At 35.1% G+C, this 19076-nt stretch overlaps 1 protein-coding gene across 10 annotated transcripts in view; it reads right to left on the bottom strand.

Moving 5' to 3' along the window:
* Window positions 1-19076, bottom strand: part of ptprma (protein tyrosine phosphatase receptor type Ma) — a 270941-nt gene that overhangs the window by 17851 nt on the left and 234014 nt on the right. For all 10 annotated transcript variants that reach the window (XM_058766082.1, XM_058766073.1, XM_058766079.1 and 7 more), the window contains 2 exons: window positions 14153-14189; window positions 8717-8814 (listed from right to left, as the gene is read on the bottom strand). In XM_058766082.1, the coding sequence (XP_058622065.1) occupies window positions 8717-8814; window positions 14153-14189 (135 nt within the window). The remainder of the gene's footprint in view (window positions 1-8716; window positions 8815-14152; window positions 14190-19076) is intronic.

Below are 19076 nucleotides of genomic sequence, written 5' to 3'. Positions count from 1 at the left end.
CAGAAAATCGAATGTCTATTAAAACTCTAAATGTATGAGTTATTCAAATGTATCAAATATTCATTATTTGTCTGATGGAAACTTTTATGGTCAGAAATCAATGAACTATCAGGCCATCAGTTTGACATCCGTTTATCAGCTGATTCTTTCCATCCGCTCTTCATTATTAGCATGTTTTCTTTCTATGCGTGTATTAAGACGCTCTAATTAGCAGGATAATTGTGCTCTAATGGCTGAGCGTATTTCTCGTCTCGGTCTCGCTCTTCGCCGTCAGGCCGGAAAAACAACGGGGCCGTGATGCTATCGGCTCCCGCCTAATTATCATTAGAGCATCTCCTAAACGAGAGAGCATTAATCACATAATGACTTATTTACATATTCAGTCACACACTTCCTGCAGCTCACTGCCAGCACACACACACACACACACACACACGTGTCACAATACAGCGGCAGCCGTCACGTGAAACAGCATTAGAGTTGAGAAGAAACAACAAACAAACAAACAAACAAACAAATAAAAAATACATGTCAAACCAGCTAAAATAATGACTCCAATGTATGTGTGTGTGTGTGTGTGTGTGTGTGTGTGAATGTCACCAAAACACATATTTTACATAAAAAGGTCAGCAAAGGCTAATTTTTAGGGGCAGTTAAGCACATTTATCCCTCAAATTCTTGTTAATGAAATAAAATCAAATTAAAACAAATATCATTATTGTAAAGCATCAGGACATTTAATTCTAATTATTCCATGATGATATTTCATTACTGCGACAGTATGTTTTCAGTGTATTGCAATAAAAAAGAATGATAATTTACATAATTAAAGTGAAGACTAATTCTAGTATTTTCTTTTTTTAAAACATTTACCCCTCAAATTTTCATTAAATAATAAAAAAATCATTACTGTAATGCATCTGGATTGTTTTTTTTATTGTAATTCTCATTATTCCTAAATATTCTCATCAAGGTATCAGTACATTTTTACTGCATTGCAATAAAAACGGATGATATTTCACATAAAAATGGTAACGGCTAATTTTAGGACTATTATGTTTTTATTTAATTTTTTTAATGTTTTTTTGCATTGTGACACTATTTTTGACAATTAAGTACATTTACCCCTCAAACTCTCATTAATAAAAAAATTTTATAAAATAAAAAAACTAAAGTAAAACTCATTAGTGCAACATACAGTATCTGGACATTTTATTGTAATCCCCATTACGGTAACGATGCATTTTTACTGTATTGCAATAAAACCTCTAACTAAATAGTTTAATTCAGCATAAAGACATTACAACAATGGTGCATTCAAAACAACAAATAAATAAATAAATGTCACATGCATGCACATATAAACGTTTTGGGTGAAATAAGCTTAACTGTTATGACTGTTAATGCTACTGGTGTTATGTACAGGCTTTAATGTCTTTAAGTAAAATGCTCTATTCTCAGTGATGTTGAGCTGGATGTGTGTTCTGTGACATTGTTGTGTTCATGCGTATCTGGTTTCTCATAAAGGTCTCGCTGGCCTACTTCTCTCTGGCTCTAATTTTAACCGTGATTCTGTCAGGAGGAGCGATCCAGCGCTATATTCCTCATTCTCACTGTAATGGCTTATTAACGACTCAAATGTTATTCCAAACCAGAGCCTTTTGTTCTTGTCAGATATTAAGATGGGCTTTAAAAATCCCATTAGTTTCGCGTGGCAGATTTCCGCTGAGATTCGGTCCCTTCTCGCCACAGGCTCTTACGACAATTCCAGTTCCCTCACAAACCCACACCCAGATCGCAGAGAGACGGAGATTCAGAGACGATCAGAGCACCACTGTCTTCAGATTAGAGAGGAGCAAGTAAGACGCCTTTATCCCGGATAATCTGCCTCTAACAGGCCAACTTTAACCAGCACTGCTGACACTCACACATCCATTAATCAGCTTACAGATCACCAGATGACCAGCGCAGAGAAGAACACACGCACGCACACACACACACACACACACACACACACACACACACACACACACTCTCACGCACACACACACACACACACACACACACACACACTCTCACGCACACACACACACTCACACACACACACACACACACACACACACACACACACACACACACACACACACACACTCTCACACGCACGCACACACACACACACACACACTCTCATGCGCACACACAAGCACACACTCTCACGTGCACGCACACACATTATATATATACACAACAAAATATATACACAAAAAATACATTACAGTAATTATTAATCTTTGTTAATGAAAATAGAGTTGTTCGTTGTTAGTTCATGTTAATTCACAGTGCGTTAATGTCAACATGCACAACTTTTGATTTTAATAATGCATTAGTAAGATAAATGAACTAAGATAAATAAATGCTGTAGATGTATTGTTCATTCTTAGTTCATGTTAACTAAAGTGGTTAACTAATGTTAACTAATGAACCTTATTGTAAAGTGTTACCCTTGTTATAAAGTAAAAGTTAACTAAAATAAAATAAAAAAATAAAATCTCATTTTTGCTTTGTAACTCACTTTGTAACTGAAACTAACAAACAAACAAACATATATACACACACACACACAAAAAAAAAAACCTAAACTAAAACAAAACCATTAAAAAAACATTTTTGTTACTTGAAATAAAATAAATGTTAGCTGACATAAAAAAAAAAAATAAAAAATAAAAATAAAAATTACAGAAACAAAAATTAAAAAAAAAAAAAAAAGGAAAATAGAAAAATACTAATACAAATGTTAATACATCACCGACATCTAAAGCATGAAAGACGCATGATAGGGTGAAATGCATTGTGGGTAAAGGCGGTTGTGAGGTTCAACAGATGTCCAGGAAGCCTCAGATACGGCGAGTGTTTCCTGTTCACCGGCTGGACAGAAATATTTCTGACACAACAGAGACGTGAGATCTGCTGCTGATCTTAATTAGCAGCTCACACACACACACACACACACGATTCACATGGATTATAAATATACAAAAAAGATCCCTCAAATTCTGGATGCATCTAAAATCAAGTCCCACAGAATCACTACATTTTAAAGCACTACAAACCCAAGAACTGAACCCCGAAAAGAGTCCCCTTAGACTCACTAACCGGACTAACTCTACTAACTCTAACCAGTCTCAGACCAGCACTGCTTCTCACACAAACATCAAAAATCAAATTATCAAACAATCTAAAAATATATATCTGGAACATTGGGATCAAGAAACCAAAACACAAAGTAAATTAGAACTCTATTGAACTATAAGATCAAAATATGAATTAGAAGAATATCTCCAGTGTCAGAGACGGCTCAGTGAGCACAGACTAGCCATCGAGACCGGCGGACACAGAGCGAGCTGCTTGCCCAGAGAGCAAAGAGTGTGTGCTCGCTGTGAGACGGGAGAGATCGAGACAGAGACGCACTGTTACCAGTGAAGCAATTTTGAATCGAATTGAATTGAATTGAGACAGAGAGAGACACACACACACACACACACACACACACACACCTTTCATGTCTGTAGCGTTAATGTAGATGGACTTTGTCAGCTGAAGTTAAATAGTGGCAGACAGTCTTTGATTAGGATGAGCAGTGTGTGTGTGTGTGTGTGTGTGTGTGTGTGTGTTTGAGTGTGAGTGTGAGTGTCTGTGCCTCTCTCTGTGTGTGTGTGTGTGTGTGTGTGTGTGTCTCTCTCTCTGTGTGTGTGTGTGTGTGTGTGTGTGTGTGTGTGTGTCTCTCTCTCTCTGTGTGTGTGTGTGTGTGTGTGTCTCTCTCTCTGTGTGTGTCTCTCTGTGTGTGTGTGTGTGTGTGTGTGTGTGTGTCTCTCTGTGTGTGTGTGTGTGTGTGTGTGTCTCTCTGTGTGTGTGTGTGTGTCTCTCTGTGTGTGTGTGTGTGTGTGTCTCTCTGTGTGTGTGTGTGTGTGTCTCTCTGTGTGTGTGTGTGTGTGTGTGTGTGTGTGTGTGTGTGTGTGTGTCTCTCTCTGTGTGTGTGTCTCTCTCTGTGTGTGTGTGTCTCTCTCTGTGTGTGTGTGTCAGAAGGAAGCGTCTCCAGCTCGGAGTGAATGCGGTGTATTCCCGGAGCGGATCAGTGAGGAGCAGCAGATGGTGGTGTTGATGAGGCTGGAGCTGCTTCACTCTCTCATCTCTTTGAAAGCGTCGGTCAGAGAAAGCAGCGTCCCGTCGGGAAGAAGAGTCGCGCGTCTGCTGAACAATAGCAGGTGAGCAGATGTGCGCAAACGCCGACGGACGGCAAACACGGTTTAATTTACTCTTAGCCAGTGATACAGACAGAAACGATGAGGAGGAGAGTCACTGCGAACACTGGTCACCTCGTCCAGAGTCAGTGAAGCACTTCCGCTCAACATTAACATCAACATTAACACTTGTATTACGTTACAGCTACAGCACTGATTTTTGAGTTGTCAGTTTTGTCATGTTGTGGAATGTGCGCACAAAATTTCTATTACGATTATAATGTTTGCGGGTTAATTTCAGTTAGCTGGGAATCAAACCCATAATCTCAGCGTTTGTTTTAGTAATATTTTTGAGATTTTATTATTTTTATAATATGTCTATATAGTTTTATTAGCATTTTGAATTAGTTTGAATTGAATTATGTTTAAATTTTTAGTTTTCATTTTAATTTTAGTTATACAGGTGCTGGTCATATAATTAGAATATCATCAAAAAGTTGATTTATTTCACTAATTCCATTCAAAAAGTGAAACTTGTATATTATATTCATTCATTACACACAGACTGATATATTTCAAATGTTTATTTCTTTTAATTTTGATGATTAGAGCTTACAGCTCATGAAAGTCAAAAATCAGTATCTCAAAATATTAGAATATTTACATTTGAGTTTGAATAAATGACCATCCCTACAGTATAAATTCTGGGTATCTCTTGTTCTTTGAAACCACAATAATGGGAAGACTGCTGACTTGGCAATGATCCAGAAGACGAACATTGACACCCTCCACAAGAGGGTAAGTCACAGAAGGTCATTACTGAAAGGTGTGGCTGTTTACAGAGTGCTGTATCAAAGCATATTAAATGCAAAGTTGACTGGAAGGAAGAATTTGGGTAGGAAAAGGTGCACAAGCAACAGGGATGACCAAGCTTGAGAATACAGTCAAGCAAAGCCGATTCAAACACTTGTGAGAGCTTCACAAGGAGAGAACTGAAGCTGGAGTCAGTGCATCAAGAGTCACCACGCTCAGGCGTCTTCAGGAAAAGGGCTACCAAGCCACTTCTGAACCAGAGACAACGTCAGAAGCATCTTAACTGGGCTGTGGAGAAAAAGAACTGGACTGTTGCTCAGTGGTCCAAAGTCCTCTTTTCAGATGAAAGTAAATTTTACATTTCATTTGGAAATCAAGGTCCCAGAGTCTGAAGGAAGAGTGGAGGCACAGAATCCATGTTGCTTGAAGTCCAGTGTGAAGTTTCCACAGTCAGTGATGATTTGGGCTGCCATGTCATCTGCTGGTGTTGGTCCACTGTGTTTTCTGAAGTCCACAGTCAACGCAGCCATCTACCAGGAGATTTTAGAGCACTTCATGCTTCCTTCTGTTGACAAGCTTTATGGAGATGCTGATTTCATTTTCCAGCAGGACTTGGCACCTGCCCACACTGCCAAAGGTACCAAAAGCTGGTTCAATGACCATAGTGTTACTGTGCTTGATTGGCCAGCAAACTCGCCTGACCTGAACCCCATAGAGAATCTATGGGGTATTGTCAAGAGGAAGATGAGAGACACCAGACCCAACAATGCAGAAGAGCTGAAGGCCACTATCAGAGCAACCTGGGCTCTCATAACACCTGAGCAGTGCCACAGACTGATCGACTCCATGCCACGCCGCATTGCTGCAGTAATTCAGGCAAAGGAGCCCCAACTAAGTATTGAGTGCTGTACATGCTCATACTTTTCATTTTCATACTTTTCAGTTGGCCAAGATTTCTAAAAATCCTTTCTTTGTATTGGTCTTAAGTAATATTCTAATATTTTGAGATACTGATTTTTGACTTTCATGAGCTGTAAGCTCTAATCATCAAAATTAAAAGAAATAAACATTTGAAATATATCAGTCTGTGTGTAATGAATGAATATAATATACAAGTTTCACTTTTTGAATGGAATTAGTGAAATAAATCAACTTTTTGATGATATTCTAATTATATGACCAGCACCTGTATATACACACACATATAATCCAGAAAATCACATTGTAGGATTTTTAAAGAATTTATTTGCAAATTATGGTGGAAAATAAGTATTTGGTCAATAACAAAATTTCATCTCAATACTTTGTTATATACCCTTTGTTGGCAATGACAGAGGTCAAATGTTTTCTGTAAGTCTTCACAAGGTTTTCACACACTGTTGCTGGTATTTTGGCCCATTCCTCCATGCAGATCTCCTCTAGAGCAGTAATGTTTTGGGGCTGTCGCTGGGCAACACGGACTTTCAACTCCCTCCAAAGATTTTCGATGGGGTTGAGATCTGGAGACTGGCTAGGCCACTCCAGGACCTTGAAATGCTTCTTACGAAGCCACTCCTTCGTTGCCCGGGCGGTGTGTTTGGGATCATTGTCATGCTGAAAGACCCAGCCACGTTTCATCTTCAATGCCCTTGCTGATGGAAGGAGGTTTTCACTCAAAATCTCACGATACATGGCCCCATTCATTCTTTCGTTTACACGGATCAGTCGTCCTGGTCCCTTTGCAGAAAAACAGCCCCAAAGCATGATGTTTCCACCCCCATGCTTCACAGTAGGTATGGTGTTCTTTGGATGCAACTCAGCATTCTTTCTCCTCCAAACACGACAAGTTGAGTTTTTACCAAAAAGTTCTATTTTGGTTTCATCTGACCATATGATCATCCAAATGCTCTCTAGCAAACTTCAGACGGGCCGGACATGTACTGGCTTAAGCAGGGGGACACGTCTGGCACTGCAGGATTTGAGGCCTTTGTTACTTTGGTCCCAGCTCTCTGCAGGTCATTCACTAGGTCCCCCCGTGTGGTTCTGGGATTTTTGCTCACAGTTCTTGTGATCATTTTGACCCCACGGGTGAGATCTTGCATGGAGCCCCAGATCGAGGAGATTATCAGTGGTCTTGTATGTCTTCCATTTTCTAATAATTGCTCCCACAGTTGATTTCTTCACACCAAGCTGCTTAGCTACTGCAGATTCAGTCTTCCCAGCCTGGTGCAGGTCTACAATTGTGTTTCTGGTGTCTTCGGTCTTGGCCATGGTGGAGTTTGGAGTTGGACTGTTTGAGGTTGTGGACAGGTGTCTTTTATACTGATAACGAGTTCAAACAGATGCCATTAATACAGGTAACGAGTGGAGGACAGAGGAGCCTCTTAAAGAAGAAGTTACAGGTCTGTGAGAGCCAGAAATCTTGCTTGTTTGTAGGTGACCAAATACTTATTTTACCGAGGAATTTACCAATTAATTCTTTAAAAATCCTACAATGTGATTTTCTGGATTTTTTTCTTCTCATTTTGTCTCTCATAGTTGAGGTATACCTATGATGAAAATTACAGGCCTCTCTCATCTTTTTAAGTGGGAGAACTTGCACAATTGGTGGCTGACTAAATACTTTTTTGCCCCACTGTATATACACACACATATATATAATGAAATATACATATATAATAATAGTAATATATCTATATAGTTCAGTTTTCATTTTAATTTTAGTTCATTTTAGTCATTTTTTTAACATGTCTATACTATATAGTTTATTAATATTTTAAGTAAATTATTTTTATTTGGTTTTAGTAATTTTGCTTTAGTAATTTGTATTATTTTTAATGTCTTTAGTATTTATTAATATTTTGAACCAGTTTCTTATTTTTAGATTTTCAATTTTCATTTTTATTTTAGTTATAGTAATTTTGTTTTACAATTTTATTTGTCGTTATATTAGTTTTTTAAAATACCTATATAGTCTATATAGTTTTTATTAATTCAGTGTTAGTTAATTTAGTACATCAAGTTAAAATAAATTAAACTGAGAAATGTTGCCTTTGCAACTAGATGAAATAAAATATGTTTAAGTTTAATATTTTATTTTCAGTTAACGTTTACATAAAATTTATTATAAATAAAATTTATAATATGTTTATAATATTTATGTGTGAAAACAAACATGTTTAAGAAAAAGTTCTTATTTACAGTTTTAAAAAAATCATATGTTCTCATGTTTATTTTTTTTTTTTTTTTGTAATGTGTGAGAAGTATTAACATTTTTCAGAGTTTGATCTGAAGGCCTTTTTACACCAAAAACAATAACTATAAGCACAAAGTTTTAATAACCAATCTACTCCACACAACAACTAGGAACGATATCAAACGGCCAGTGACTGACTGACAGTGACTTTGAACTTTGAACAGTAAAACCTGAGCTGAAGATCTGAATCAGACTCTTCTGAGGTTTCTGGATGCTGATGTTGGAAGGTCTGGAGATGTCTGTGTTTGTGTTCATCGCTCTTCCCTCAAGCTTTCACAGTCTTTTGTTTTACATCTCAGATGTTTACCAGGGTTCGGTCCGGAGAGATTCCTTTCATTTTGTCTTTAATAAAATCAATAGAACTAAGAGCTCTGAGTTTGTCTGTGATCAGGGGAAAATTAAACTCCAGAGGATCGACGGCTTCACTCACCCGGCCGACTTCAACCAGATTGGTAACCATGACGATAGTTGCCGTGTTCTCCTGCCACACCATCCTCCAGAAGTCATAGATGGTCTCCTGCATCGGACCTGAGGAGCAACCAAAGAACTCATTTCACAAAAATCAAGAGAATAATGTCACAATAAAAATATTTCTCCAAGACAGATATGAGATTAAATAGAGAGCAAACTGCTGTGGACTCATGTTTCTCGTCTCATCTAGCGCTTCAGAAAAGATCAGCAATGTCTCAAACTGTGCATATACAAATGTCATATATACATATATATATATATATATTAATCTCATATAAAATACAATACAATACAATACATAAATAACAGATCTCAAAAACAAAAAAAATCAGTATGAATCATTATGAACGCAAACATTTCTCATCAAATACTGAATGTCAACAACCGTCAAAAACAAACAAAAAACTATAAGATAAACTTCATTTTGCTTCAAAACATTGTAAAGAAACTTTCTAAAAACTAAATTTATTTTATTTTCCTTATACATATATTCTATCTATGTGTGTGTGTGTGTAAAACATGAATGCAAATATTTCTCATCAAATTGTTCAACATTCTTTTTATAGAGCTATATTCTTACGTTGTCAATAATTATCAAAAAATCCTATTAAATACATTATATCATTTAAAATAAACATATCTTCAAAAAAAATCATAAAAATTAGTTTTTAAATATATAAATATAAAAATCAGATCTCATCATAAACTAACATTTCTCATCAAATCCTTCCACATGAACTTTATAGCTCTATATTCATACTGTGCGTCAACAACAGAGTTATTTTACTTATGCAGAAATACATTTTGTTCTTTTGATTTCAGGCTGAAATGTGACCCGATTGACTCCTCCAGCACATAAAGCCATTAAACAGTCCACTGAACATAATCCAGAGTGACACCGGAGCAGAAGTCATGAAGCCCCGGCTCTTTGTTGGATTACGGGACGTGTTTTCCAGCAGCGGAGCTCAAACTTTCAAACGCCTCGTTCATAAATGCATGCAAACGAGCAGCAACAGATTTGTGCGTCTGCGTTTCCATTAAAGCTCCGAATCAACTTAATAAGGGCAACATGTAAGTCAGCGCCCGGTAATAACAGCGCAGTCGAAGGAATTAAAATCACACGTTTAATTAATTCTAATTAGCATTGTTTTTAATCAACAAGCAAATTCCAAAATGACTTTTGACAAGCTAATTAGCTCATGCAAATCTGCGCTCACGTTCTGCGGCGCTGATGCGTTCGCTCTGAGCCAAAGCAAATTGCATGCAGCAGAAAAAAGACAGAAAAACACGAGCAAGAAGCTCAATTTTACATATTCATACGCACACAGAAACAGCGGCGTTAGCAAACACTCGTGTCCTGGAGAACTCTTTACCGATGACTTTGCTCGTGGGTGAGCTCTCGTTATCGTCTGAGCCTGACGAACTTAATTAAGATCTGTCAAAACTAGACGCCTCTTAATCACAGTAATGTACTGGATCCTTCCTGATGTGCTTCGATTAATTACATTTATCAATGTGAGGAGTGCAGATGACCATCAGGAAGAACAATAAACACCTAAACAATATCTCATCTGTTTAAATGAAGTCTCCTGCTTCTCAGATGTTTCTCACATGGGTCTCAAAACTGTGCTCAGACTCGCCTTCAATCAAAAGTCAGATCTCATTATGATCTCAATCATTTCTCATTAAATTCTTTTTAACATACATTTTATGGCTCTGTAACAACACTTTAGACAGAAACGAGATTAAATGGAGTCTTTAGCTTCTCAGATGTTTCTGCCGAGCTATAAAAGAGAAAAGACTGAGCAATAACGTTTATGATGATAATAACAATAAACTGTTTTCTTGACACATTGTAGAATTATTCAGACTTTACGTTATCTCAGTTGTTTCTCCAGTCAGAAATGAGATTAAATGGAGTCTGTTTCTCAGAGTATCTCACATAATCTCTTATATGTCTGCTCAGAAAAATCTCTAATTGCACTCAGACTCGCCTGCAATCAAATGTCATAGATCTCATTACGATCTCAATCATTTCTTGTCAAATTCTTCCACATTAACTTTATAGCTCTATAAGAACAGTTGATGTCTCTACAGCATCTCAGTTGTTTCTCCTGGACAAAAGTGAGATCAAATTGAGTCTCTTGCTTCTCAGATGTTTCTCGTAAGAAAAAAGACTGGGTCTCAAAACTGTGCTCAGATCGTCAAATCTCATTATGATCTCAATCATTTCTCATCAAATTCTTCCACATTGATTTTTACAGATTTATGACAACAGCTGACATCTCTACATCATCTTCAGGTTCTCAGATGTTCCTCCTGAGCTATAAAAGAGACGAGTCTGAGCAATAACATCTATAATCGTAATGATAAACTCTTTGTTGTAGAAGTATTCCCTACGAGAAACACACACACACACGCAGCGTTTAGATAATCCTTAAATAGCTAAATCCTAAGCGTAGATGGGATCTCACGTCCGGACCGCACCGGGAGAATTGCGCTGACATTTGCTGTAATTTGCTGATCCTCTAAGCGGCTCGCTTCAGTCCGCTTCAGCTGTAAGTGGAGTCAGCCAACAGCAATTACTTCGCGAGCGCTCAGCGGGAAGAAGACTTTAGCGGCGCGCTGCTGTCAGGCCGCTGTTCCCGCACCGGGGGGACTAATGCTTTCATCGTTCTAGCGAGCTCGTTTCAATGAGACCTCGGGGATTCGGCACGGCAAAATTATTCCCATTTTTTCAGCCGTCATAGAAGACGAGTGCAGCTGCTCGTCTGACGCTCATGTGCGCTGCATTTATGCACGACTCCAGTCGTTTCTCACATTGTGCAGGAGCATATTCCTAGTGTGTGTAATTGAGTCCTGGACTTACACTGTCACTGATTCTTTTAAGTGGAGGGAACTTTTAATGAACCTTCTTCTATGTTTCATCTGTGCTTTACTACATCAGTGTCCTCAAATAAAGATTCTCGGTGTTCAGAGTGATAATTCACACAGAAACGCAAATTCTGTCATCATTTACTGACTCCCATATCTTTCATACTTTCTTCTGTGCAACAAAAAGATTTGTTTCAAGTAAGACTGCATGGGGTCCAAGCAACATTTTCTAAACATGTTTCTTTTTTTTTTTGTATTTCACGAAAGACAGTCATTTGTACATTAGCGCTGCACAACTGATTGACTTTTTGAAATCATGAAATGCCGTGTTTCAGAGTGAAAATCTGAAAATGAGGAAATAAATAAAATATTAGTATTGCAATTTTAAAGCTGTATTGTAAAATAACATTACTTTTGATCAATTACTATTTTTTTTTATTTTGTTAGTATGAATTTTTATAGGCGATGAATTAATAAAACCATAATAAAACTAAATATCAATATAAATATTCAATATTTTTTATGTTACAGTGAAATATTACAACAGTAGTATTTAATATTTTGCTTAATATTTTTATGTAGTAAATCAGCCCCACAAACAAACACAGCATACTTACTAAATACATAAATACAAAAATTGCAATTTAAATTGCAATTGCAGTAAACTTCTTATCAGTTTTTTAAAGGTGTGTAAATGATGACAGAATCTTAATTTTTGAGTAAAAGAAATTCTAAATATTTTACAAGGAATTACAGCTTTCAAGCTCTTATAAATGATGAACAAGTCATTAAAGAGACGCAATAAAACATTTACAACAATTAATAATATCTCCTTAAACAGTAGAATGAGTGTGTATAAAAAAAAAAAAACAAGTCAAAATTACTCTAAGAATCACTCGTATGCAAAATACAAACAAGAAAAAATAATAAAGTAAATCTAATCTTCCTAAACCTGCAGAGCTGAATAAATGAGGAGGAATCAGTGTGATGTTCACGGCCGCGTCTCGCTTTGATCTGAGCAACTTCAGGCTTGTTAAAGCTTTTTCTGTTCTTGTCCTGTTAAAACTGATTCTCCTTTGAACGCTGGCCTGTAATTGAGGAAGACGACAACGGTTTCTCCCACACGTCATTTACTGAGAGACCCGTTATACTCATTAAACAGGTGAGTGTGAACACTGAGATCACAGAATACACTGCTAAATTATAAGAAGTGTGTGGCCGGGCCTACAATGGAATCTCATTGGCTGTGTGAACACTAAACGAGCTCTGATTGGCTGATTTTAAAGTCTGTGCTGTGTAGCGTGTGGGACTGGGTTGTAAATGGCTGCTGGACAGCACAGAATGAAAGGACAGAGAGGGAGTAAGTGAAAGAGGCGTTTTAGTCGCTGGCATCCCTGAGGACGAGCCAGGATTCGCTCCAGTAAACAGGTAATTACGCCGCTCCAGCGCAGCTAAACCAGTCTATTAAAGGAAGCGATTGCGTTCAGAGCGCTGGAACTCACCGCGGTCCAGCACTCCAGAAACATCTCACAACAATTAACTAGCAATCAGACGCGGCCTCCAGGGGCATGCTGGGAGAACGCATGCGCTGACAGCCAGATTAGGCCAGACACATAGCGGCTAATCCATTTATTCTGTACTAAACCCCCCACAACAACAACAACAGATGATTAATTGTTTCAAGATGCCGTTTCAGCATTAAATGGCTCAGTGTGTGTGTGTGTGTGTGTGTGTGTGTGTGTGTGTAACAACTTCTAACACACTTCAGTCCAAAGTTTACAAATTTAAATGGTTTAGAAATTAATCGGACTCGGTGTGTTCAAGTGGAGGGTCTCAAATCTGATTTTATTGATATATGTGTCCCTGCAGCACAGAAGCAGTCATAAGCAGCACAGGTATATTTGTAGCAATAGCCAACAATACATTGTATGAGTCAAAATTATCAATTTTTCTATTATTCCAAAAATCATTAGGATATTAAGTAAAGATCATGTACCATGGAGATATTTTGTAAATTTCCTTAATTTTTGATTAGTAAAATGCATTGCTAAGAACTTCATTTGTTCAACTTTAAAGGCGATTTTCTCAATATTTAGTCGTCTCTCGGCCAAATATTGTCCGATCCTAACAAACCATGCACCAATGGAAAGCTTATTCATCCAGGTTTCAGATGATGTATAAATCTTAATTTCAAAAGATTGACCCTTATGACTGATTTTGTGGTTCAATGTCACATATCTTGATGAATCTAAAGGGGTTCCCCAGGGTTCCATTTTGGGACATACTTGGTTTTGAATTCATATAAATGATTTGGGTAAGGACATTCAAGCAAAAAACACTTTTATGCTGATGATACTATTATTTATACACTTGCTCCAATTTTAACACAGGCGGTGAAAGAGCTGCTACCTTGGCCAGGCCTCTCTTGTAAAAGAGATTTCAATCTCAGTGAGACTTTCTGGTTAAATAAAGGTAAATAAATAAAGTTTTTCAGAAATAAAATAATGACTGTTTGTCTTACCTTGTGTGGCGATGTAGTGATTCGGTCGATGGTAGCCCTATAAAAACAACAAGAACCATAAAACATTACATCTTGGAACATGCAAAAATTCTATTTCAGCTACATAACATCATAAAAATCTTAATATTTGGGTAACACTTTACAATAAGACTCCATAGTTAACTACATGAGTTTTTATTTTAGTTTTAGTTTAGTTTATTACTGTTTATATATAAATGTCTATAGCTTTTATTAATTTTTATTTTGGTTTCAGTTTTAGTTATTTTAATAGTTATTCTTTTCTATATGTATTCATAAACTAAATGTAAATGAGAAATGTTGCTTTGTCAACTAGCTGAAATAAAATAATTTTTGAGATATTTTAGTTTACCATGTGTTTGTTATGGTTTTAGTTTTAGTTGACTATAATAACCCTGGTTTAACTGTAATAAACGCATTGGTTTACAGTCAGAGCTTAATATTCTCGTCACTGGCTGATATCTACAGTAATTCCTCAGCACAGATTGTGGGATTATGTTCAGAATAGGCTCAGTGTCTGTGGGATTCGATTAATCTGCTCATTTCATTTGTCAAGCGTCTTGTATCCGCAGCGCCACACTCTTCCTCCTCTCCGCTCCTCTTCTTCCCCATCTCAGCGTATTTAAGTGTAATTAGCGTCTGGAAGAAAGGCTCTGATGGAGAGACGACGCATCTATCAGCTTCTCTCTTTATCTTTATGCGGCCCAGCGTGAAATTTGTTTATGTCTGAGCCGGAGAAATGAGAAAACTGTCTGTTTACACACCAGAGAAACGCAAAACACACCTGTGTGTGTCAGACCACGTGACCTTTCATTCTTTACAGAACAGTTATTATAAAAATAAAACCATTTTAAATGTTTGTTCACGTTAACTGAACACCAAATGAAGATAGACCACAAACTACTACTATACATTTAATAAATATATATATATATATATACACACACACACACACACACATATGTATATATACACACACACGTAATAATATATATATATATATATATATATATATATATATATATATATATATATATATATATATATATATATATATATATATATATATATATATATATATATATATATATATATATATATATATATAGCTTGTTACAATTACTACATACTAACTCTAACCTAAAACTCAAAAGCAAAAGTATTGTTTACTCTATTTATGAATAATTCACATCTCTAAAAGGAAAGCTGGTCACATTGAGCTGAGCTCTGGCTAAAGTTGATTAGGAGTAACTAACGAAGCCCTGACTGACTCATGAAAGATTCATTGTGTGCGTCTGGAGTCTGTGATTGTGAAGATGAACTCGTGTCGTGTTGAGAAGAGTCAGAAGTCTTTATCAGTGCTGATGGATTTCAGGGTCAGTGTTTCTCTGCTGAATGTTAAAACCACACAGAAACACTTTAATGATCTGCTCTGAGAATTCATCTCCAAAACAAATGATTATTATTAACCGCCTTCTGCTTCTTTACTGATCCGCCTCATTTACCCTCAGCCTTACAAGAGTAACACACACACACACACACCCACACCAGTAAACGTCATTAAAGGGCAAGTTCACGCACAAAATCATCATTCTGTCGTCATTTACTCGCAGTTTTGCTCCAAACCTGTTCAGTTTTATTTCTGAGGCAAGACGCGTTTAGCAGCTGCTCTTTTAATTTTTAATTTTTCTATTTCATTTTACAATTCAGATTTTTATATAATAAATATTATAATTAATAATTATTAATAGTTATAAAATTCATATAATACATAAATATATTATTTAAATGTAATTATTTAATATTTTAATTATTAAAATATAAAAAAACATTAAATAGTATATATATTAATAAAAACTAAATACCTGTGTGAATTAATATTAAAATATTATTAATATAATTAAAATTAAATAATATTAGCATTTTAAAAATATAATATATAATATAAAATACAACAAATATATATATATATATATATATATATATATATATATATATATATATATATATAATAAATATGTATGCAAATATATAAAAATATAATAAAACCAAATATTAATATAAATTATTTATTTGATGCAATTTTACATTTTAATATGGACTAAAATGTGCCAGCATAGAAAATATATCCCTTTATAGTTTTTATACATGTTATAGTGTTATATATTTATATTATTTTATTGTATTTGAATGTTCAAGGTTATTTTTGTTATTTGTAAAAAGTTATTTGAGTAAATGATGACAGAATGTTAACTTTTGGGTGAACTAGTCCTTTAAACAAGTACTGCTGGATATTAAACACAGAGACAGACGTTGTTGATCAAATCCCAGTGAAATCATGACTGAATTCTGAATCGATCACATATACATTTAGTCATTTAGCAGATGCTTTTATCCAAAGCGACTTACAAATGAGGACAATAGAAGCAATCAAAACCAACAAAGGTCACATGACCTGCCCCCAGCATGCTCTTGTGTTGGTGTGTGTTTGCAGCGGCGGATCAGTATTCGGATCAGAGCCGACCACAACAACATTTACTCTGTCAACATCAGCGGAGTTATTTTAGTCAGTAAATCACTAGAGAAACACCTCACGCTTAACTCAATAACCACATGACCTGAGCCAAGAATCAGGGAATTCTGGGATGGAATAGATGGCCAATTTATAACACGCATTTATAGACATACTGCAGCTGATATGAGCTCATCCATGAAGTTTATAATATAATATAATACAGTAATATAATAACTGGACATCAGAAAACTACACTGTGAATAGAAAGTAGGGTGAGACCTGTGTTAATGAATATTAAAATATTATTAATATAATTAAAATTAAATAATATTAGCATTTTAAAAATATAATATAAAATACAACAAATATATATATATATACACACACACACATATGTATATATACACACACGTAATATATATATATATATATATATATATATATATATATATATATATATATATATATATATATATATATATATATATATATATATATATATATATATATATATATATATATATATAGCTTGTTACAATTACTACATACTAACTCTAACCTAAAACTCAAAAGCAAAAGTATTGTTTACTCTATTTATGAATAATTCACATCTCTAAAAGGAAAGCTGGTCACATTGAGCTGAGCTCTGGCTAAAGTTGATTAGGAGTAACTAACGAAGCCCTGACTGACTCATGAAAGATTCATTGTGTGCGTCTGGAGTCTGTGATTGTGAAGATGAACTCGTGTCGTGTTGAGAAGAGTCAGAAGTCTTTATCAGTGCTGATGGATTTCAGGGTCAGTGTTTCTCTGCTGAATGTTAAAACCACACAGAAACACTTTAATGATCTGCTCTGAGAATTCATCTCCAAAACAAATGATTATTATTAACCGCCTTCTGCTTCTTTACTGATCCGCCTCATTTACCCTCAGCCTTACCAGAGTAACACACACACACACACACACACCCACACCAGTAAACGTCATTAAAGGGCAAGTTCACGCACAAAATCATCATTCTGTCGTCATTTACTCGCAGTTTTGCTCCAAACCTGTTCAGTTTTATTTCTGAGGCAAGACGTTTAGCAGCTGCTCTTTTTAATTTTTTAATTTTTCTATTTCATTTTACAATTCAGATTTTTATATAATAAATATTATAATTAATAATTATTAATAGTTATAAAATTCATATAATACATAAATATATTATTTAAATGTAATTATTTAATATTTTAATTATTAAAATATAAAAAAACATTAAATAGTATATATATTAATAAAAACTAAATACCTGTGTGAATTAATATTAAAATATTATTAATATAATTAAAATTAAATAATATTAGCATTTTAAAAATATAATATAAAATACAACAAATATATATATATATATATATATATATATATATATATATATATATATATATATATATATATATATATATATATATATATATATATATATATATATAATAAATATGTATGCAAATATATAAAAATATAATAAAACCAAATATTAATATAAATTATTTATTTGATGCAATTTTACATTTTAATATGGACTAAAATGTGCCAGCATAGAAAATATATCCCTTTATAGTTTTTATACATGTTATAGTGTTATATATTTATATTATTTTATTGTATTTGAATGTTCAAGGTTATTTTTGTTATTTGTAAAAAGTTATTTGAGTAAATGATGACAGAATGTTAACTTTTGGGTGAACTAGTCCTTTAAACAAGTACTGCTGGATATTAAACACAGAGACAGACGTTGTTGATCAAATCCCAGTGAAATCATGACTGAATTCTGAATCGATCACATATACATTTAGTCATTTAGCAGATGCTTTTATCCAAAGCGACTTACAAATGAGGACAATAGAAGCAATCAAAACCAACAAAGGTCACATGACCTGCCCCCAGCATGCTCTTGTGTTGGTGTGTGTTTGCAGCGGCGGATCAGTATTCGGATCAGAGCCGACCACAACAACATTTACTCTGTCAACATCAGCGGAGTTATTTTAGTCAGTAAATCACTAGAGAAACACCTCACGCTTAACTCAATAACCACATGACCTGAGCCAAGAATCAGGGAATTCTGGGATGGAATAGATGGCCAATTTATAACACGCATTTATAGACATACTGCAGCTGATATGAGCTCATCCATGAAGTTTATAATATAATATAATACAGTAATATAATAACTGGACATCAGAAAACTACACTGTGAATAGAAAGTAGGGTGAGACCTGTGTTAATGAATATTAAAATATTATGAAATGTAAAATTAACATTAAAAATATAATATTACAAATTACAGTACTTTTCTGTGTGTGTGTGTGATCAGTATTCGGATCAGAGCCGACCACAACAACATTTACTCTGTCA

Source organism: Onychostoma macrolepis, chromosome 24 (assembly GCF_012432095.1).
Source record: "Onychostoma macrolepis isolate SWU-2019 chromosome 24, ASM1243209v1, whole genome shotgun sequence".
Lineage (NCBI taxonomy): Eukaryota > Metazoa > Chordata > Actinopteri > Cypriniformes > Cyprinidae > Onychostoma > Onychostoma macrolepis.
Note: the sequence above shows the minus strand (reverse complement) of the source record. Positions and strands in the feature narration are given on the sequence as shown.